A 23,935-nucleotide genomic window follows, 5' to 3' on the forward strand; every position below is an offset into this window, starting at 1 on the left:
TAGGCTGAAATGGCCTGGGATTATAGATTATATATAAATTCTTAGTGGTCCAACATGCTTTTAGTGGTCCCACAAGTCATGTTCTTAGTGGTCCCACATGCTCTTAGTGGTGGGTGGAGTAAGGTGGTAGCTAGTCTATGTGTCTGTAGTCCTGGGGCCCATCACATTCCTCTAGGTCCAAGCTGATGTCCATCTTCTGGAGGATCAGTTTCAACAGCTGAAGCTGTTTCTCCTGCATACAGGTGATCTCCCGCAATCTGAACATGAAGAGAACAGAACTTTATTGACTCACAAGTGGAATCTACACAAGGAAGAGAAGGAAAACAAATCTCAAACGTATGAACCAGCATTACGTTGCTTGTCAGGTGGAAAAGTCTAAAACTGTTCCTTTTTCTTTATTTACAAAATGATTTAAAATAGTGAAAATAGCTGATCTACAAGCTCACAATGCCTCACATCGCGAGGTGTTGTGAGCTTGTAGATTGGCTATTTTCATTAGTTTTGTGCGAAACGCTTGTATGATTAAGTAGGGCATAAATTTACAACAAAATGTACTTTTGGGCTCCTCGGACTGGCCCGATGAAGTGAATGGATGTGATGCAACTCTCCTTATATGGCTCTGAACCAACCCTATTTATTTCTTTATACTTTCTTATTATTCTTTTTGTTTTTAGAACAAGCAGGTCATCTTGGGCATCACAGTCAAATATTACATTTCAGGCAACACTTAACACTATTCAGTCAAGAAGCGAGGGATCCTAAAGTAGTCCCTTACAAAGTTCTCAGTCCGTTTTTTCCTTGATGGCAGTTTGCCAACAGATATTCCATTGCTTCCAAATATATCAGAAAAACAATATAAAAGAAAAAACAAAGAGAATTAAAATACAAGAAATAAAACACAAATGTATATAATATATAATATTAATAATATAATATAATACAAGTACTATACCTCCACACACTCAGTTTCACATACTTATACCAACATATAAACATACACACATTTTGCCAGCCAGCACTGAAACTAAGCACTAGCGATTAGGGAAAAATCACTACTAGACTCATCACTCGAGATCCAGTAGACTGGTCTTACATACAGTATGTGGAAAATCTCCATATATGGGCATAAAAAGGATTTGGTTCCCCAGGCATCACAGGGATCAGACAACAATAAAGGCCAAAGCGCAAAACCTCCTATCTGCAAAAATCACTTTGTTGGGAAAATGATAAAGAAAATGTGTGTTTAATGTTAAAACCTATCAACTATTTCTAGTCACATGACATTTTTGGCAAAATGAGGGGCAGAACGATCTTGCAGACAGACCGACCATGTGCAGCATAGCCTATAGTACCCATTTCAAGTGAAATGCAAAAATCATACAATTTGCAGATAGGAGGTTTTGCGCGTTGGCCCTATGGCAATAAAAGGGATTTGGTTCCCCTGATATCACAGTGATGTCAGAGCTGATATATCATGATAATCACTTATCATGATCTCTCATGTTGCATTGCTTTTATCCCATGGAGTTTGGATATGGGTCGAATGTGGAAAAAGTAGTAGAATGCTCCTTTAGAGAGACTAGGCATTCATAGGTAATCATTAATGGGACAGATTAACATGGAACTGAATGAGCATGAGAGGGAATAAATGTAAACGTTATCCACCTGTTTCCGCAAGAATTTACTGTAGCATTATCTGTGGGACACTTCCGGTTAACAGCAGACATACAAGCTCACGTCGCGTCGCAGATGCAACCGTTGTGGGCTTGTAGATCATTCTCAGCTGCCGGAAACTGCCGCACACCTTCTGCGCAATGCACGGCGACGTGACGTGGGAAAGTTGTGGATAGGCAAATGTTCTGATGCATTTGTGTTACATTAATAAAGAATGAACTGAAGTAACACTTTTAAGTCAAATCAAATCACCCAAGTCTAAGTGGAGGTTTCCTCACCTGTTCTTCTGTTTCCTGACTTCTCTCTCCAAAGGAAGAACCTCCTGGGAGGTGAATGAGAAACTCTGTTTAGTCTCACCACCCAGATAAGACAGCAGTCTTTGCTGCAGGAAGAGAGAAACCAACAATGAATTATTTTAATTTATACAGAGTCCTATATGCAGTATATATATACTGTATGTACAGTATATATATATACAGCCACATGCTCATTACTTCAACTTCAACTCGTACATTCAATCCCTCAAATGCAAACAGTGAACACATTTGGAGATGACTAACATGGGCATCACTTAGCAACTTTACAGTCTGTGTTGTTTATGAACTGCAATGTGGAAATATTTACCCCTTTAGATTTGTTGGGGTATATTGTGATGGTGTCCTGGTCAACTCGCTTCAGTAACCAATATGGAAGCTTTTTCTCCAGATTGGTGTGAAGATCAATCTAAAGAGAGAGAAAGTAATCTGATTTACCGGAAATATGGTACTATCAGAGCACACACAGAGCATACACTGTGTCAAATACATATTCCTTGAATATGTTGAGGATGACATTTTGAGCATTGTAGCAGCAATAACAGAGATAACTAGAAATACTGTTCCTACGAAACAGTGTGGGCTCGCATGGAACACCATGTATGGGCATAAAGCTCTACCCAACGGGCACTCCAACATTGCTTCTGAGACTCCTACATTCAATCCCTCAGAATCCCTCAGATACTGAGGGATTGAATGGGTCTCTCTTGGATGGGCCATCGGGCGTCGCGTCAGCGTTAACGCAGGAAACGTTCCCTTTGTAATCAATGAAGGGTGCTCCATTGACGACATTGCGCTGCGTAGTAAATCAAAAAGCTACGTTGCTAAACAATAATAATCCTGATAGGAACCGGAACGCATATCTAATTTCCACCCACCTGCATTGCAATCTGTTTCAGCACAGCATTGTTTTGCACTGCTGCAATATCACCAACAGCCAAACCAATCTGCAAAATACCATTATTTGTGTTACATTTGAACACGTTAATCTGTAAATGAGACATACTTTTGAAAAATGACTTCTGTTTTTACCTCATGACTGCACTTCTTTAGAATAACTTAACTATTTGTTTGCCATGTCTCATCTTCTTACCATGAGGTTCATGAGCAGAATTGGCACCAGCAGAATAAACCAAGTAAAGATGACAAAGGTGACGATGGGGAAGGGAAGCTCTCCACGTATGTAGGGATCCCGGATATTAGTCTGGTAGCTAAACTCCCCCACCATCATCATAAAGGTTTCCATTAGAGACAGGAACATCATATTATCTTCAAAGCCACTCTGCCAATCAGAACAGATTAATGATTAAGTCAACGGATCCATTATAATTCTCATCAATCTTTCCAGTGAAATATTGGTGATGCAAGTTAAACAAATACCTCTTGTTTCGCCACCACAGCATAGAAGGCCAGAGCGAAGGCCAGGATGAGGAAGAAGAAGAGAACGACGATGCAGAGCAGAGTTTTGGAGATCTGCCTGAACATCACCACATAGATTCCAACACTTTCAAACCTGCATTAGAATTGACACATACAGTACATTAGAGTATATTAATTTCAACAAACCTATTGTAATTACAACATATTGTAGCTGTCGGCAAAAGCCCTGTATGTCCATGTATTATTTTCTTTTACAGCTTGGTAAAGCTGTCAATAAACAGACACTCCAACTAGTCGTCACTTTCTAGTCGTTACTTTCTCTCTATTGGCTAAAGGCCAGCCAATGAAGGGTCGCCAATGGCTTCCCATACTCTGAACCAAGCCCCCAGAACCACGGTAGAACAGTGAAACTGGTGGTCAAAACTGGTATGCCAAGAAAGACTACATTTACAGCACTACTGAGTGTGCATTACAGACAGACACAGACGCACTTGTTGCAATGTGATGCTGCCTTCCCTATTTTTCATCTTTTTTTAAATGTTCACCTATATGTCCAATAGAGGGATGCGAGGTTACAAGTCGTTAAGTCTGTCTCTGGGTTTCATAAAAACTACGGCCTAAAGTCAGGAATGCATGTCCCACTCGGTTATTCCATACTCGCTGTAACCGTTGTTAGAGTACCTGTTGTACCCGTCTGTTATGCATATTGTCGTTGTCGGGTGGAAACCTCGTATCTCCAAGTTTCAAATGTGTACATTCTTTCGCAAAGTAAAGCCCTGCTTCATCATACAAGGCCGTCGCACAAAAGTAGTGAAAACAGCAGATCTACAAGCACACAACGCCTCGCGCCGCGAGGCGTTGTGTGCTTGTAGATCGGCTAGATCGGTGTGTGCTTGTAGATCGGCTAAACCGAGCCGATCTAGCTAGATTGGCTAGATCGGCTCGGTTTAAATCATTTTTAAAATGATAAATGCAAAATGAATAGTTTTGGACATACAAGGTTTTCACCCGACCACGACGATATACAGTATCCATTCGAACACAGTTTTCTTTCTTTTTTGTTCTTTTTTTTTTACTGAAAAGGTAACTGTTTTGGTTCTACAAGGTTTCCACCCAACAGGGACAATATGAGAATCATGGAAGATTTCTGTATTCAGTACCGTTGCAGGTAGAAGAGGAAATTGATCCAGGATATGAGAACCGCCACTGAGCCAGCTTCCCAGGGCCATGACTTCTTGCTCTTCAACAGTAGAGGGATGACAAAAACCAGCGAGTTCACAGCAGCCGTCCAGTCCAGTAGGTTGGACACGTCACAGAAATATCCCCAGCGCTCCACACAAAGGCAAAAGGTAAATACCAACACAAGGTCATGATTCAGAGTTCAAAATAGCAGAGCTAGCAGATTTTATATTTGTCTTTTCACTGAATGTTCTCCTGATTTAGCAGAATGTTCTATTTTTGCAGAATGTTCATCTATGATGACCTGCTCAATATAGGGATCATGTGGTTTACATTTATATTTAACTTATTAACACCTTCATTCAGATTTTTTTTTCATGAGATAGTCCAGTCAGTACCTGCTGAACGATCTGCACCAGCTCCTTGCACACGGCGTACAGATTCATAGCCACCACCAGGAACATACAGACGCTGATCATGTAAGGTTGCTAGGACAAGGATTGCATAGTAATTACAGAGTTTGTTAAATTGTTCATTAAAAAACTGATTGAGAATCACTGCTTTAGCCCAGATGTTGTAAGGCTTCAGAAGTGTAAAAACCCAAGAATAATTATGTCTCCACACACCTGATCAGTCCTACTGTCAGAAAAGGAACAAGAGAAGTGCCCACAAATAAATAAAGACAGCCAAGTGTATTTCTCACCTTATCCAGAGAAGTGGGGACCAGGGTGCGAGGGTTGCTAGAGTTGCTGGAGTTGTTGCTGCCTTTTAAGAACACAGGTCTCAGGTTGATGATGAGGTGGGTGAGAGGCACAAGACCCAGACAGTAACACCAGAGGTTCAACATGTGCACGATTACACCATAGGCCCTCCTGGTGGTGGTGGGATAGAATTATTATATTAGAGTGGTACTATTGTCTATAATGAAAATGATGTGTTCTCCAATTGTTTTCACCAATTGATAAAATGGCAGTCCGAAGCATTTTACTGTAGAAGGCTTGCTTAATTTAAAGCAAGCTGTGACTTAACATGAGTATTGTTTCATTGGTGGATAAAGAAATAGGAACTGTGCGCCAACGATAAGCTTTTCAGGGTTTGATCTAGGCCTCATGATAACGTAGGGCTATAGGCCTGCTGCGTCTGTTTACATGGGCCCGGGAGCTAACGTAGCGTGGAATAGCGTGGGACCCTGAGCGTTTGATGTGGTAATAAAATTTTTTTTTGCCGAAGTCGATCAAAGTCGATCGGCAGGGAGCCCCCTAGTTAGAATGTCGATATGGGAGTTGATTGGCATAGAAAAAGTTAAGTACATTTTGATGCCAACACTTACATACTTTTACTCAAGTACATTTTGAATTCCAGACTTTTACTTGTATTTCTACAGTGCAGAATTTATACTTTTAGGTATGTTAAGTAAAATATGTGAGTATCTTTTCCACCACTGGCTACAAATAGGCATTATTTACCATTTCATATCCAGATATTGCCTGCACACAGGATGGGTCAACAACTCAACGCGGTTGAACTGCACCAAAGTCTAAACAACAACAACAACAACAACAACAACAACAATATCAGCACACTAAATAAAAATCATGTAACTACAGTATGCATCTACAGTAACATCATGATTTCTCTGCTTGAATGCCTGTCCTGCCCCCATCAACAGGGGCTCACCAAAAGGCCCATACGCTTAACTATAACTAACTAACTATAATAATAATGTATCTTAATATAATCGATCCTCATTCATGCTTATTATACGATTCCACCATTTCTGTCAACTCGCTCTGTGTCTCAGAAGAGGGCTGTGGAGTGTGGACAGTTTGTAAACATCGTAGATCTCTTATTTTTTTGGCGAATGTTCCCTCAAAATAGGTATACTAGGGTTCAAGTGGTTAATGTACAAATAAAAATGAAACTTTCTGTCACACAAAGATTTGGCAAATCTCATAGTGTGAGAGGCTTTTGTCAAAGTCTTGTAGTGTAGGGGGGCTAGCACCCCTGTAGTGTACACAGAGTGAGTAGACAGAAATAGTGGCACCTGATAATGATACATATCTTCAATAAAATGAAGATACGGTATATGTTGAAAATGGGTGCAGATCGATGGGTCACGTGCATTTTCACAGCATGCTTATTTTAATGATCAATCAATCGATTATGTTGCGGCTTTGATTGTTGCAATTGATGTAGTATACTTTACGTTTCAAGGTTTAAAAGTTTATTTTTAATATATTCATTGTTGTAATGTTATATTATCATTAAAATCGTAATAATTTGTCAATTATTTGGGGACCCACTTGCAATATCCTCACAGCTCAACAGTGGTGATCTAGCCCACTGGTCTGGAATCACCGGCCTAGGCTTTATGATTCATACTTACATTCAAAGAAGCAAGAGGCTTGATCTTTTGTATTTTGTATTCTTTTGTAGGCCTATTCTTCATTACTTTGACTGGTGCCTGAAGCCATCTGAAATCATAACTGACCTGTAAACAAAAGAACAACAGCACTTACATATGGAGCCAGAACTATGGAGCCAGAACAGTCTCATAATTCACAAATGCGTACCTCCAGTTTTGTAATTTTTGAAATTTTGTGTTTCCACATTTTGAACTCACATGCCCAGATTTGAAACTCACAAGGTCAGATTCTTGTGTATTTTGTATCTGTGATTTGTATCTGTGTTTTGTATTTGTGTTTTGTATCTGTGATTTGTATTTGTGATTTGTATTTGTGTTTTGTATTTGTGATTTGTATCTGTGATTTGTATCTGTGATTTGTATTATTATTTGTTATTTGCATCTCTGATTTTTATCTGTGATTCAAATCCACAAAATACAAATCCACAAAACACAAATCACAGATACAAATCACAGATACAAATCACAAATACAAAACACAGATACAAATCACAGATACAAATTACAAATACAAATCACAAATACAAATCACAGATACAAAACACAAATACAAATCACAAATACAAAACACAGACACAAAACACAGACACAAAACACAGATACAAATCACAAATACAAAACACAAACACAAAACACAAATACAAATCACAAATACACATCATATAAATCCACAGATCATGCACGTCTGCTGTGAGGATTTTTTTTCCGCCACTAGGGGGAGCTGTTTTGCAGTGGATCTGTTTTACAGTGGATCTGTTTTGCAGTGACTTTATGAGACTCAGTCTGACGGTTGAGTGACAGGCCTCCCAGACCCAGTTGTTGCCATGTCTGCTTATTATAAGCGACTTTATTATTACCATTATTATTATTAATATTAATAGTAATTCTTCATCTCCAGAGGCGAGGGGCCGGCGGCCGACCGAGGGGCCTCTGGAGTCGGGGTCTGACCACCCGGGGACCCCCTGGAGCCCTGGGGACCCCCAGCGGACCCCCTGCTATCTAGTCCCATGTATTTAAAAAATGTTCGGCTCTACAATGGTTTCAATGGGAGGGCCGACATTTTTTTGGGGAAATCCGGGACTTAACCCGCACGGACACCCTCCAGGGGGCCCAGGGACCCCCGCAAAATTATAGCGCCGCCTAGCGGCGGCGCGCCGCCACTGCAGCGCACATAAACTTCCATAACTCGGGCTAGGAGCGACCGTTCGAGACGGGACCGGTACCCACACGTCCGGCTCGGGTCCCCGGAGCCGGCCGTGCCACTGCGCCGCCTGGCGGCCGACGCCAAACAGGAAGTGCCTCTATATCTCATGAACCGTTTGTCGTACAGACGCGTGGGTGGCGTCATATGACTTGATTAAGAGTCCTTGACCTTAATTGGTGCAACAGGAAGTGCCCTTCGCCAAACAGGAAGTGCCTCTATATCTCATGAACCGTTTGCCGTACAGACGCGTGGGTTGCGTCATATGAATTGATTAGGAGTCCTTGACCTTAATTGGTGCAACAGGAAGTGCCCTTCGCCAAACAGGAAGTGCCTCTATATCTCATGAACCGTTTGTCGTACAGACGCGTGGGTGGCCTCATATTACTTGATTAGGAGTCCTTGACCTTAATTGGTGCAACAGGAAGTGCCCTTCGCCAAACAGGAAGTGCCTCTGTATCTCATGAACCGTTTGTCGTACAGACGCGTGGGTGGCCTCATTACTTGATTAGGAGTCCTTGACCTTAATTGGTGCAACAGGAAGTTCCCTTCGCCAAACAGGAAGTGCCTCTGTATCTCATGAACCGTTTGTCGTACAGACGCGTGGGTGGCCTCATATTACTTGATTAAGAGTCCTTGACCTTAATTGGTGCAACAGGAAGTGCCCTTCGCCAAACAGGAAGTGCCTCTATATCTCATGAACCGTTTGCCGTACAGACGCGTGGGTTGCGTCATATGAATTGATTAGGAGTCCTTGACCTTAATTGGTGCAACAGGAAGTGCCCTTCGCCAAACAGGAAGTGCCTCTATATCTCATGAACCGTTTGTCGTACAGACGCGTGGGTGGCCTCATATTACTTGATTAGGAGTCCTTGACCTTAATTGGTGCAACAGGAAGTGCCCTTCGCCAAACAGGAAGTGCCTCTGTATCTCATGAACCGTTTGTCGTACAGACGCGTGGGTGGCCTCATTACTTGATTAGGAGTCCTTGACCTTAATTGGTGCAACAGGAAGTTCCCTTCGCCAAACAGGAAGTGCCTCTGTATCTCATGAACCGTTTGTCGTACAGACGCGTGGGTGGCCTCATATTACTTGATTAGGAGTCCTTGACCTTAATTGGTGCAACAGGAAGTGCCCTTCGCCAAACAGGAAGTGCCTCTATATCTCATGAACCGTTTGTCGTACAGACGCGTGGGTGGCCTCATATTACTTGATTAAGAGTCCTTAACCTTAATTGGTGTTTCCTTCTTCAAACAGGAAGTGCCCTTTGCCAAACAGAAAGTACCTCTATACCTCATGAACCGTTTGTCGTACACGTGTGGGTGGTGTCATATGACTTGATTAAGAGTCCTTCAGCAATGATGACCGGGCCCTCGCAGCTCTACCCACGTCAAAAGGGGCAGCAGCCATCAGAAGAGATGCAGGGCTAGTTAAACCAATTAAGCTGAAGGACTCTTAATCAAGTCATATGACACCACCCAAACATGTATGACAAACGGTTCATGAGATATAGAGGTACTTCCTGTTTTGCAAAGGGCACTTCCTGTTGCACCAATTAATGTCAAGGACTCCTAATCAAGTAATATGAGGCCACCCACGCGTCTGTACGACAAACGGTTCATGAGATATAGAGGCACTTCCTGTTTGGCGAAGGGCACTTCCTGTTGCACCAATTAAGGTCAAGGACTCCTAATCAAGTAATATGAGGCCACCCACGCGTCTGTACGACAAACGGTTCATGAGATACAGAGGCACTTCCTGTTTGGCGAAGGGCACTTCCTGTTGCACCAATTAAGGTCAAGGACTCCTAATCAAGTAATATGAGGCCACCCACGCGTCTGTACGACAAACGGTTCATGAGATACAGAGGCACTTCCTTTTTGGCGAAGGGCACTTCCTGTTGCACCAATTAAGGTCAAGGACTCCTAATCAAGTAATATGAGGCCACCCACGCGTCTGTACGACAAACGGTTCATGAGATATAGAGGCACTTCCTGTTTGGCGAAGGGCACTTCCTGTTGCACCAATTAAGGTCAAGGACTCCTAATCAAGTCATATGACGCAACCCACGCGTCTGTACGGCAAACGGTTCATGAGATATAGAGGCACTTCCTGTTTGGCGAAGGGCACTTCCTGTTGCACCAATTAAGGTCAAGGACTCTTAATCAAGTCATATGACGCCACCCACGCGTCTGTACGACAAACGGTTCATGAGATATAGAGGCACTTCCTGTTTGGCGTCGGCCGCCAGGCGGCGCAGTGGCACGGCCGGCTCCGGGGCCCCGAGCCGGACGTGTGGGTACCGGTCCCGTCTCGAACGGTCGCTCCTAGCCCGAGTTATGGAAGTTTATGTGCGCTGCAGTGGCGGCGCTATAATTTTGCGGGGGTCCCTGGGCCCCCTGGAGGGTGTCCGTGCGGGTTAAGTCCCGGATTTCCCCAAAAAAATGTCGGCCCTCCCATTGAAACCATTGTAGAGCCGAACATTTTTTAAATACATGGGACTAGATAGCAGGGGGTCCGCTGGGGGTCCCCAGTGCTCCAGGGGGTCCCCGGGTGGTCAGACCCCGACTCCAGAGGCCCCTCGGTCGGCCGCCGGCCCCTCGCCTCTGGAGATGAAGAATTACTATTAATATTAATAATAATAATGGTAATAATAAAGTCGCTTATAATAAGCAGACATGGCAACAACTGGGTCTGGGAGGCCTGTCACTCAACCGTCAGACTGAGTCTCATAAAGTCACTGCAAAACAGATCCACTGTAAAACAGATCCACTGCAAAACAGCTCCCCCTAGTGGCGGAAAAAAAATCCTCACAGCAGACGTGCATGATCTGTGGATTTATATGATGTGTATTTGTGATTTGTATTTGTGTTTTGTGTTTGTGTTTTGTATTTGTGATTTGTATCTGTGTTCAGTGTCTGTGTTTTGTGTCTGTGTTTTGTATTTGTGATTTGTATTTGTGTTTTGTATCTGTGATTTGTATTTGTGATTTGTATTTGTAATTTGTATCTGTGATTTGTATCTGTGTTTTGTATTTGTGATTTGTATCTGTGATTTGTATCTGTGATTTGTGTTTTGTGGATTTGTATTTTGTGGATTTGAATCACAGATAAAAATCAGAGATGCAAATAACAAATAATAATACAAATCACAGATACAAATCACAGATACAAATCACAAATACAAAACACAAATACAAATCACAAATACAAATCACAGATACAAAACACAAATACAAAACACAGATACAAATCACAGATACAAAATACACAAGAATCTGACCTTGTGAGTTTCAAATCTGGGCATGTGAGTTCAAAATGTGGAAACACAAAATTTCAAAAATTACAAAACTGGAGGTACGCATTTGTGAATTATGAGACTGTTCTGGCTCCATACTTACACACCATTTCCTTTTACGTGTGTGTGTGTGTGTGTGTGTGTGTGTGTGTGTGTGTGTGTGTGTGTGCGTGTGCGTGTGCGTGTGCGTGTGCGTGTGCGTGTGTGTGTGTGTGTGTGTGGCACACACACCGTTGCTTCCAATGTAAAACTCGAGTCACTTATGTAATTGGTGACGTTTGGAAATACGAGTCAAACGTGAAAGGGACACAGAGAGACAGGCAGACGGGTACAATGGGTACTCTGACAACTTACAGAATAGTTGGTGCTGTTGATGTCCTCCTCTGATTCTTTCATGCACGTGTCCAACAGCGTCTGCAGGCAGCCACAGTACTATGAGAATCAACTCCATTCTAGACAGGCTTCTGCTACACACAATGCACACAATCTCCTGTGTGTTATGCTACAAGGTACCATTAGATGCCAGAGGGAGTGCTGGCTGGTAAAGAAGGGGTTGGAAAGAGATGCTCTACTCGTTTAACCACATGAACGCATCCCTTTAGCGTCCATTTTCTGGGCATGTCGTAATAGGTTAATATTCAGCTAAAATTGTTAAAATAGCCAATCTACAAGCTCACAATGTGGCCGGCAGTGGCTCAGGGGTAGAGTTGCCATCTTAAAACACAGAGGGTTCAGAAAGGGTTCCCAGTTCGATCCCGGGCTCCACTAGAGTTAGTGTCGAAGAGTCCTTGAGCAAGACTCTGAACCCCTAGTTTCTCCCGGTAAGCAGGTTGGTGCCATGGTTTCTTCCACCATCAGTGTGTGAATGGGTGAATGTAATGCACAAATTTACCATTTACAATGTGATGTGTTGTCAGCTTGTAGCTCTGTTTTTTCCATAATTATTTTGTATTTCTGAAACGAATTGATTTAAAAAGATTATAATATTTACTTGCAACCCATTAAAAATGGCAACTGTATGTGTTTGGAAAACATTGAGGTAATTCTTTTATTGGCCAGATACAGTATATGTTCACAGAGAAGGACGAATTACAATAGACACAGTTACTGTATATATTAAATCAGTTTTGTGCTTTATAACTGTTCATGCAAAACATCTATATTACTGACCTTGAATGCCTCGGGTAGCATCTCAATCATGTCTCTAGTGACATGGCGCCGGTGTGAAGATTCAGGATTGAATGCATACGTAGCTTCAATGCATCTGTATCACATAAACACAGGCATACACAAATAATTCAAGTATAAATGGGTTAGTAAAGATAACGTTTTTAGAAAACAGAAAGCATATTCTGAGCTTGTATGATGCATGTAGGGTTAAAGTGGTTAAACTGATTTTGATGCTATTAACTCATTTAGCTGGGGACCCAGTGGAACTCCCTCGAGGGGATTCCCAGACCCCACTACGAGAACCGAGGAGCTGAAAAGAAGCAGTGCAGACCTGTCACTCTTCACAACAGCATCACATGTCTCCTTCCTCCCGTTGAGCACTGCCTCGTGGAGAAAGGAGGCGTCCATCTTGTTGAGTGTCATCTGAGCCCCTCGACCCAACAGTAAGAGTACGGCTCTAGTGTGGCCTTTTCTAGCGCACAGATGCAGCGCAGTGTTCTGAAACGTAGCAATCCACACCAAATGCGTTAGCAGATCTACAAGCTCACAATTGGGTTATTGACAACAATTGACTTTTCGTGACTCGAGACCTTATTCACACTGCGGCCATCTTTGATCACATGACCACGTCGGGTGGCAAGGAGCCAATCAGAAGCTTCCGCGGGTGGGTCTTGCCTTACCCAAAATGCTGTTTTGAGCTTCTGATTGGCTGCTTGCTACCCGACGTGGTCATGTGATCAAAGATGGCCGCGGTATGAATAAGATCTATACTCTGCGACTCTTTGTGACATCAACTCTGACCTTTGCCGCATGTCGCTACTCTACTGTCCTGTCCAATAAAGGCATAAAAAGCCGAAAAGCAAATCTTTAAAAAAAAAAAAATAATAATAAATAGCACCGCTCACTTCACACTAGGTGTGATTTTTATTTGAGAAGCTGTCGGATCAGTCACTTGCTAACATTGTCAAGATTGTATTGATTCTATAAGGGAGCTTTGCGAGAGACTTGTAACAAAGCTTGCAAACAGATATTCCTGGACACATTAACCCCCTCGTGAAAAGCATGAAAAACATTGGTTAACCCCGTCTTCATCAGCTCTGTCCAGGAGTTTGAGGTCAGAGGTGATCAGAGTGGATATGGTCTTGGTGTAGCCCTCCAATGCTGCATAGTGCAGACTGGTCCTCCCCTGGTAGTCACTGGAAAGCATGCAACAAATGTATTAGATTTTATTAGATGTCATACAAGAAAATCACATCTCTGTTCAGTTCATCGGAGAAACGTCAAGGATACAAACACAACAAAGTCGTGAGACTTATTTCCATTGTGATCACCATGAATTAGAAAACAAATGTTTAAGAATTTGTGGAAATAGCTGATCTACAAGCTCACAACGCGGCGAAAGATCTTCTGTTTTCACTAGTTTGGGTCCTGGGCAAACGTCTAATCTCTCTTTTCTAATCTTTTTTCTAATCTCTCTCAACCTGAAAGTTTTGGGAACCACTGCTATAATGCTTAGTAACATTTAATTACCAATTGTTTTCTACCACTGTGTGCTACTGTATGATATACAGTAGATGTCATATTACAATATGACAATATAATCCAATTTAAAAGCAATGATGCTTACATAGTACATATTATGTACTATGTAAGCATCATTGCTTTTAAACTTACTGGAGTTACTAAAGCCCACTTTTTGCTCTCTTTTATTTCTCCCACCAATTGACCACCATGACACCACATTTTAATCATGTCCACCTATGTTGATAAATGCCAATTAATCACTCATAAATCAGAAGAGTTTTCTATTCTATTCCCTCCCAAAACATACCTGTGAAACAGTGCACCTCTGCGGAGCAGGAGCTCCACCACTTGGACATGGCCACCATGGGATGCCAGGTGCAAAGGCGTCATCCCCCTTTCATCCCCGTCGTTCAGCAGCCGGGTGTCTGTCGTGCTGTCCAGCAATCTCTGACAAGTGTTGATCCTGCCATACCTGATGGAGAAAGAGTTTTATACTCCAGGTCAGTGGTTCTCAAACATTTGTTTTTATTATTTTTATTTGCTTTGTTTTGCTTCAGTATCCCCTTTCCCTTTGATTTTAATTCCAATTTTAAAGTATACCCTAAAGTATCCAAAAACATAGCGCATAAAAAGCCATCAATGTTCAGAATAAAAAATATTATTGTTTATTCTTTATATAAGATTGTCATTGTTTGAACATTAATTGTAAAGTCTCACTGACTCACTCTGCAGCAAAATGCAGGGCAGATTTCTTCCTTTTGGACTTTTGTTCCAGAGACACATTGAGACCCAGCATGTTGTTGACAGAGTCCAGAACCCCAAGTCTACAGGCATAGTGAAGGGGGGTGCAGCCCTCATGGTCCTCTGCCTGTAGGAGCTCTTTGACATTGCACAGCTACAGAAACAAAAATCATTCAAAACGGTGAATCAGAATGAGCAAAAACAATTAATACACAGCAAGCAATAGAAGAAAAGGGGGAGCCTTTGAGCTCAATCATAGATAGATCGATAGATTGTTAGGTCGATAGAGAGGAGTCCCCCATATAACATCCCATCGTGCATTGCGCAGAAGGTGTGCCCGAGTGTGATCTACAAGCTCACAATGGCTGCATCTGCGATGCAACGAGAGCTTGTATGTCTGCTGTTAACCGGAAGTGTCCCGCAGATAATGCTACAGTAAATTCTCGTGGAAACAGGTGTATATATATATATATATCTCAAACATATAATTTTCCGAATGTCTGTCTGAGTGTCTGTCTGTCTGTCTGTCTGAGTGTCTGTCACAGCGTTTCTCCTCGGTGGCTGGAGCAATTGATCTGAATCCGCATCACCATTAGCATATGAACACACCTGACATAACTTTGAAGCCCGTTTGTCACTTTCACAAATCGTATGCTGTATATTAGCATTTTTATCGTGTATCGTTTCTGCATCTAGCATGAGGCATATCTATTCTGCATCTAGCATGAGGCAACATTTTTAACCAAAATCTTTGCTTCTGTTGGTCTCTATAGCCATTAAACCAAACGGGTATTTCTTACATTGATGCTCCTACATATTATCATGCAAGCACCAGTTACTTTCCATCCCTCATATACTGTGTGCACAGTGCACACCCCATAACCCACACACTGCACATAATTTCGGAGCTCATATCTTCTAACGGGTAAGGACTAGTATATATAGCCCATGTTTTATTTTGTTGTCAAAATAGAAATATAGCCTATAATTGCGACCGTCAGGTCGCATGTTACTATGAAAACCTCCACCGGCTGTCTGTCTGTCTGTCTGTCAGTCAGTCAGTCCCTCCGTCAGTCAGTCCCTCCGTCTGTCCGTCACGCCACGTCACACTTTTGCCCCTACTCTTATCTCTGGCACCGTTGCCCCATCCATGCCAAACTTTGCACACACACTCCTTTGCTGGCAAACCACAACCTACGCCTCTGATTTCTCACATGCCCCTCTTCTAGCGCCACCATGAGGTTGCTTTTTGCAGACAACATTATTGTGTATACATGCAACCTGACGGTCATTTATCTCCCGACTAGGGAGTCTTACTGGTGTGTATAAGTGTATAATGTCTGTTGGACGACAGTAGAATTTTTTTTTTTGTTGTTGTTCATTCAGCCATCCATCCATTCATCCATCTTTGTATCTGTCCGTCCATCCATCCATCCATCCATCCATCCATCCATCCATCCATCCAACCATCCATGACCTCACCTGGAGGACACCCAGTGTCAGGTTTTTCAGTCCCTTGGGCTGCAACATTACTAAATGGAGGAAGTTACGACCACACTCGTCTCGGGTTTGCAAATCGGCTCCTTGAAATGAATACATTTTATTTGGACATGTCTAAAGTTCAAGGAAGAATTGAAAAAATTACCAGTAAATTGATCATTACTCAAACTCCTTCAAAATGCATTTCTGAGTGGTCTGTACATTTGTAAGCAGGTAGTGCACAGGTAGAATATCTGAGGCTATCAATAAATGAGTAATCTTCGAATTATACAGTGGTTTATTGTTTCTCTATATTGTGGAACTTTACCCATTTCGGAACCCTATACCACTTTTTGGTGGATTAACACACTAGTTGCATCTTGATTTACATTTTCTTGTTGTGCAGACAGTTTATTAATTTATTTATTTAGATGGGAAATGGGAAAATACAGGTGATAATAATTATCTCAAGATGATCTTGTGATAAGCAGCCGTTCCAGAGTCAAACTGCTCTATCACGTTACAAAAAACTGAAAACTGAAGATGGTAAATGTGTTCTCTTTCCTGACTGGATGAAATTGATATCCCATGTATTATCTTTTTAATAATGAAGTGGGGAGACTGTTACTGAACAAACACTCTATCTATCGAAACGATTACTCTCTGAAAGTGGCTTTCACTCACCATTTGAAAGGAGCACTTTGATAGTTCTCCATGCACGACAGCTGGAGGCTAGTAGCAATGGGGTGTGTCCCTTACAATCTATGGCATTTACATCTGCCCCCTGGAAAGGATGGACTCATTCATTTACTGTGTAGTATATCCAACCACTCATCCATCTAATTATTTATGGCATGTGATTCAGCATAATGACAAAACACTGGCTCTCATTCATGTAAATGTTTTCTCATTTTGTGTAAATTGTTAGCACCGTGGAATTGACTCTACCATATACAGTATATACTGTATATATTTGCCAGGTTTTCCTTTTATTTAAACAGGACAGTGGGGAAAGGGAATTAAGGACAGATGTGGATGACTAATTTCGTTTATTTACCAGTGCTCCACAAGCACACACAACTGCACGCACGCATGCACGGACGGACGGACGGACGGACGGACGGACGTGCGCACAAGAAATAAACTGACATAGCAGGGCAGCCCTGCACTTGTAAATAATACATTTAAAATTTCCTTAATTTTTAGGGTCACTAGTGAGAGTACGGGACTCAAAGGACAGGGTCAGGTCAAAAACACTTTGGTCCAATTGTGTGTAAGGAGTAGCCTAGCCTTTTGGGGGTTTTAGACATTTGTTTGTGATGCCTGATTTGTGTGGCATGTGGTAGTAAGGACACTATAATGGTTTCTGAATGTCACTCAATGAGTTTTAACAATGTTTAGTAGACGTTTTCTAAACAATATTAACTTTGTTACAGTACCTAGTTTCCAAATGATTGGAGGAAAACCAAAAACATTAGAGCATTAAGGAAATAATACTTCAAAGGAAGTCTCATTATCCATGAACCTGAATAACATTTTTTTGCAAGAAGCTAAAGGGTAAAACGTTAAAAAGTGCGGAAACTTAGAATTTTAATAACATTTCATAACTTTGTAACGGCGAGTAAACTACATACATGTCATTGTTGAAGAGCTAATGTGATCATTTGAAACGACAATGAACAATAAATAAGCAGTCTCAACAAAATGTTACTTTGTTACATACCTTTGAAATGAGGTATTCAGCCAAGTCATTGTGGTCAAATAGTGTTGCTCTGTAAGGGAAACGCAATCGCACACATAAACACAGTGCTCAGCTCGATTTATGTTAAGAGATTGTGTTATCTCAGTAGTCATTCTTAAACAGTTCTCTCAGCGGACTAGCTTTTAAGTTCAAGCCAGTGAAATAATAGTGAACATTTATCCATACTTATTTAGTCCTTACTAATACTGTACCATGAAAATCGATCATAGCACTCCAGTTCTTAGATCTTAACACTGGCTCCCTGTCTTTCAAATAATTTCCTAAAGTATACCTCTATCTTCAAGCTTCCATTGTTTCTCTATATTGTGTAACTTTGCCTGATTGGGAACACTTTCATTCCCTTTTTAGTGGATTAACCATAGACTAACACATACATGAGTTGCATCTCGACTTACATTTCCTTGTGCATACTGACTGTCCATCTCTAATATCTGTCAGTCTGTCTGTATGTCTATCTAATCTTGAGCGTTATATTATTTGTATACCTATACTATCTATGTTTTCAATTTAATTTAGTTTCAGCCAATTAAATCACATCTTACTTGTGCAGTGGGGTCTGGTTGGCTCCGTCGCGGATGTTGATGACATCACAGCCTTTGGTGTATGATGACAACATTAACTTTACAGCTTCGATGGAGCCCTGGGTGCAAGCGCAGTGGAGCGCTGTTGAATTATCACTCTGGAAAGCAGAGAATGGATGTTACTAACAGCAGCGGTTGATTCAGAATGCTGCTTCTCAAGTCCTTACTAATACTGTACCAAAATCGATCATAGCACTCCAGTTCTTAGATCTTAACACTGGCCCCCTGTCTTTCAAATAATTCATATACAGTACATCAGGGACGTGCTGGGCCCCTGATTCAGTCCGGGAAAAAGAGTTGGAGAGGCACTATTTTTATTTTTTTTCTCTCGTCGTTGTAGTTATCATTTTAAAAATGATTTAAACTAGTGAAAACAGCCGATCTACAAGCACACAACGCCTCGCACCGCGAGGCGTTGTGTGCTTGTAGATCTGCTGTTTTCACTACTTTTGTGCAACGGCCTTGTATGATGAAGCAGGGCTTTGCTTTGCGAAAAAATGTATACATTTGAAACGTGGAGATACAAGGTTTCTGCCCGACAGTGACGATTTACTTGGAACGAAGGCATTTTATTTATTTATTTTTCCTAATGGCCGGCCTGGACCGGCCGGGAATGAACCGGCCGTTCGGGAGTTGTCCCGCTTTTCCCAATGGCCAGCACGTCCCTGCAGTACATACAATTAAGCATTTCACTGTTATGATGAAACATCCAGACCTCTTGACTCGATTGGTCAGTTTTACGTCCCGAGAGTCCAAACTAAATGTGGAGAAGTAGCATTCTGTTTTGTTCACCACACACCTTATTTATTGTGTCTGGAACAAACTCATAGAAAACTGCAGATCTGCTTCAACTCTGTCATTTTAATGTTTTAACTTTTATTTGATCTCATTCTTATTCTATATACTCTTAAAACTCTTTAAAAACTGTATTTTTTTCTTTTTTACTTTTTTACCTACAGTATGATGATGACTAATGCAGCAAAGCTACACAAGAGAATAACATGCTGTCAGCTATGTAGACATCTCAAATCATTTAGAGGAAACCATACACTATAGTTTGGGAAATGTAACAGATATAATTGAAGCTAATTTGATTTATGATGGCACAGAGTTGTTTAGAAAGTTTAATCACATTTCCGCCATCTCAAGAGGCTGTAACATAATATGATAATGCAACAATTATGGGTGTATGGTGGTTTCACCACTCTAATACATACTCAGTGAGCAATGAGCAATGCAAAGAAATCTTCACAGCACACAAGAGGACTGAAATGTGTCCTCTTTTTATTTCTACAAGTGCAATCTTAAAAACATGGTGAACAATTAATAACGATAAGTGTGTCCCCTTTTAGGTGTTGGGATATTTATCAAATACATTTGCACGTACATGGAAATTGTGCTCTGTATTTACCCCAGCCGTGGTGGTCGCTATTAATGCACTTCGGTTGCAGCTTTGCTACATACTGTACATACTTTACTTCGAATATTAATATAACAATCTTCATCCCAAGCATGTGTGACCTGCACCTGTTGCTGGTCGATACAGGATCCCATCTCAATAAGGAGTCTGATGACATCCAGGTTTCCACCACGGACTGCTAGGTGCAAAGGGGAGCAGAAATACTTATCCACGCAGTTTATGTGAGTCTCAATAGCGTAACCCAGCTCCTCTCCTATACAAAACACAAGGGGAGAGAAACGGGATGTGGGAGATAGAAAAGATAAGGGGTAGAAAGGAGAGAGGTGGGAAGAAAAAGAGAGAAAAAAATAAGAAGGAGGGATTACTCTTCGATACTCTGAGGGGGCCCAGGATCGAACTGGGAACCTTCTGGTTCACAAGCGGCCGCTCTACCCCTAAGCCACTATACTGCCCCAAAAACTACACCTACTGTAGTGTCAAGTGAGCGGTGATATTTATGAGTTAATTTCATTAAGCGACCGGTGAAGCTTGTCCAATATGGCCCTGGGTGTACAACAAACGTTGAGTGCTTTGTGCCAAGATGTAGGCCAGATGTAGGCCACGCTTCAGAGCCCGGACATGGATTGCTAGCTCCTTCAATAATATCTACAAGAACATTATCCCTATTTGGGAGGGGACAAACAAAAACATGAAAATACTTTCTAAAATCGCATTTCCATGTGTCCTTTATTTGCTTAGCTGAGCAGGAAGACAGGATATCATGTTTGACTATTGTATATAACATTTCTAGAGGCCTGGAGCCAGGCAGTGTTTTATGGTTGACTTACCTTTCTGTAGAACTACCTCCACGGACCTCCTGGCTCCAGCAAATGCAGCTGTGTGGATGGGATAATGCCCCAGTTTGTTTTGTTGACACAGCTTAGCGTTGTGTTTGTACTACAGCGGAGCAGACAGGACCACAATATTAAAGCTATACATACTGTATATACAAACAAGTTTTCAAAATGAAGAACAACCATGGATGGACTCGGTCTATATGGGTTTTAATATACCGGTACAAATTGAATAGATACTTCTCTGTAATCACAAACAAAGTCACAATGTGTTAATTCCATCCATGTTCCAACATGACGCAAGGTGACTTCTAACTACATTTTCAGCTGAACGGCTTTTACAATCTGCATCCATGCAAAAAGTACATTTTCTCAGTTTGGCTGTCAATTAAATGGCAATGTCTGTTGGGTGCATGAAACATTTTGTATTGTCAATTGCCCTTGATTATCAGTAAGGGCCCTTCATCGTTGCCGATGCAACCATTTATCACCCAATGGATCTTAAGGGATAGTGTTAATGTACTGTATGCTCACCAGTGGAGCGTTAAGGGATGGATAGGGTTGTTTGTACTGTTGGCTCACCAGTATTTTCAGAGCTTCGTGATTGTCCACAGAGCAGGCCATCATAACTGGTGTGTTCCCCAAGTCCCCTGCAAGATCGGCATCGGTGGTACCAAAAGACAGCAACGTCTACATGTGCACACACACACACACACACACACACACACACACACACACACACACACACACACACACACACACACACACACACACACACACACGCATGCACAGTCGCACAAATGCACGAAAGCTGAGTATAACAGTCAGTAATATTTATTGCTTGATCAAGAGGCTAGCCAGGGTCTGTTTGCTGTTTGTCTCTGTCTGTCTGTCAGTCAGTCAGTCAGTCAGTCAGTCAGTCAGTCAGTCAAACAAACAGACAGACAGTAGCTACCCCCCCATAATTATGTTTTGTGACTTTATTTGACTTACTTGACTTTTATTATTTTATAATATAATGGAGCCATTGGAGTCAGGCTGTTTCAATTTACCCCAAGATCCACATCATGTCCTAGTTAGTTTTATTACATTCAGGAATCAATAGGTAAGATGGAGATACACACATGCTAACCTCTACTAAGTCGTTGTATTGCAGGTTGACAGCGAGATGCAAAGGGGACATGGATTGATTGTTGAGCAGGTTGGGGTCGGCCCCCAGGTCCATCAGGCAAACACAGCTCTGTCTCTGCCTTTTCTGAACTGCCCAGTGTAACGGAGTGTTCCCCTCCTTATCCACGCTGTTCACATCTACACAGCACAACATGTGAATAAATGAAGGAAGGGGAGAGAGTGGGTGGAAAGACAAATAACAAACAAAATGACGAAACACAAAATGTTTGCTCTTGGAATTGAAAACGATGTTCACAGTTATGTAATCTGTATACTCAATTTTGGACTCATTGCAACACGTGATTTTGTTGTACACCTGCTATTTTCGCACGCACGCACACTCACACTCACACACACATTCACTCTCTCTCACTCACTCACACACACACACACACACACACACACACACACACACACACACACACACACACACACACACACACACACACACACACACACACACACACACACACACACACACACACACGCACACACACACACACACACACACACACACACACACACACACCTTGTAGTCCGATGACTTCCACTATGCTCCTTATGGTGTCTTCGTGGCCCCCTGCTGTGGCATGGTGGAGAGGGCTGGCATCTACACTGTCCCTGACACCCAGGTGGACTCTGTGCTTCCTTAGAGCCTCTGAGTTGCCATTCTTAGCCCACTGGTACATCAGTTCAGAATTGAGAGTGGAATTGTTTAATACATTTTCTTAAAAATATACTTTATTTCTATATTATTTCTGCCTATAGTTTCCTATTCCTATTTATTTCCAAACATGACATGGTTATTAATGCATTTTTATTATTTCTATTGATCTATTGTATCTTTCAAAATCTTGACTCACCTCAAATACTTTGGTGCTAATCTCAGCGGTGTCATCTCCCTCCATGACATTGTGGTAAATGTTGCTCATTGCAAGATTGTTCTTTGACATCTCCTTGACTCAGGAAGACATTTCCACTGTGGTTTATTTATACAATGATGAGTCCCAAAAGAGCACCTTCCCACGGGGTGGAGATTGTCTGTATAATTATAATCCAAATTGGGTAGCACTTTAAACTAAGGTGCTGTTAATAAACATTTATTAACATTTATAAAGATCATTTATTAATGTTAATAAGTATATGTATAAGAAGCTTATTAATGTTTGTAAGCAATCTAACAAACATTTATTAATAGTTGAGAGGATGTTAATAAGACAATTAGTAACCGTTAATAGGCGATTTATAAGACGCTTATTAACCTTATTACTTGTTTATAAACATTTGTAAGGCATTCAAAAAGTTAATAGGAGGTTTATAAGACATTTATTAACTGTTAATTGCTTATTTATAAGACACTTGAAAAACGTTTTCATTTTTCTAAAACGTTTTTAAGGAATATAATAAACATTCATAAATTGTTAATAACCATTAATAAAAGTTAAAAAGATATTTACATAGCATTAATTAACAGTTTAATAGATGTTAATAAGATATTTACACAGCATTAACTAACCGTTATTAGTTTACTGAACCGTTGGTAAGGGAACTAATAAACATTAATACATTGATAATAATATATTAAGGTAACTAAAAAATGGTATTATAAACAGTAACAAACCCTTATAAGACGCTTGAAAAACCACATTTAATCTTAATAAATGTTTATAAGGAATTTATAAATCATTAATAATATTTATTAAATGTTAACACATGTTAATAAGATGTTCATAAAGCTTTACTTAACCGTTAATAAGTTACCCTAAGTTAACCTAACCGTTGGTA

The 23,935-nt window shown here is 41.2% G+C and overlaps 1 protein-coding gene across 1 annotated transcript; it reads right to left on the reverse strand.

The window, feature by feature from the left end:
* Window positions 1-130: 130 nt before the first annotated feature.
* LOC308285006 (transient receptor potential cation channel subfamily A member 1-like) lies at window positions 131-23,082 on the reverse strand (the record flags this gene model as incomplete). Its single annotated transcript, XM_080725726.1, has 26 exons — window positions 131-257; window positions 1,953-2,056; window positions 2,299-2,397; window positions 2,867-2,935; window positions 3,082-3,270; window positions 3,369-3,501; window positions 4,529-4,698; window positions 4,946-5,035; window positions 5,251-5,419; window positions 6,014-6,084; window positions 11,825-11,884; window positions 12,641-12,734; window positions 12,972-13,138; window positions 13,722-13,836; window positions 14,472-14,636; window positions 14,890-15,059; window positions 16,388-16,488; window positions 17,069-17,168; window positions 18,108-18,156; window positions 18,689-18,825; window positions 20,249-20,400; window positions 20,975-21,083; window positions 21,563-21,670; window positions 22,113-22,288; window positions 22,680-22,830; window positions 23,014-23,082. The coding sequence occupies 26 exons, from the start codon at window positions 23,080-23,082 to the stop codon at window positions 131-133; spliced, it is 3,144 nt and encodes a 1,047-aa protein (XP_080581852.1).
* Window positions 23,083-23,935: the final 853 nt, after the last annotated feature.

Source organism: Nannobrachium achirus (genome assembly GCF_963921795.1).
Source record: "Nannobrachium achirus genome assembly, chromosome: 5".
In the NCBI taxonomy this organism is placed as follows: domain Eukaryota; kingdom Metazoa; phylum Chordata; class Actinopteri; order Myctophiformes; family Myctophidae; genus Nannobrachium; species Nannobrachium achirus.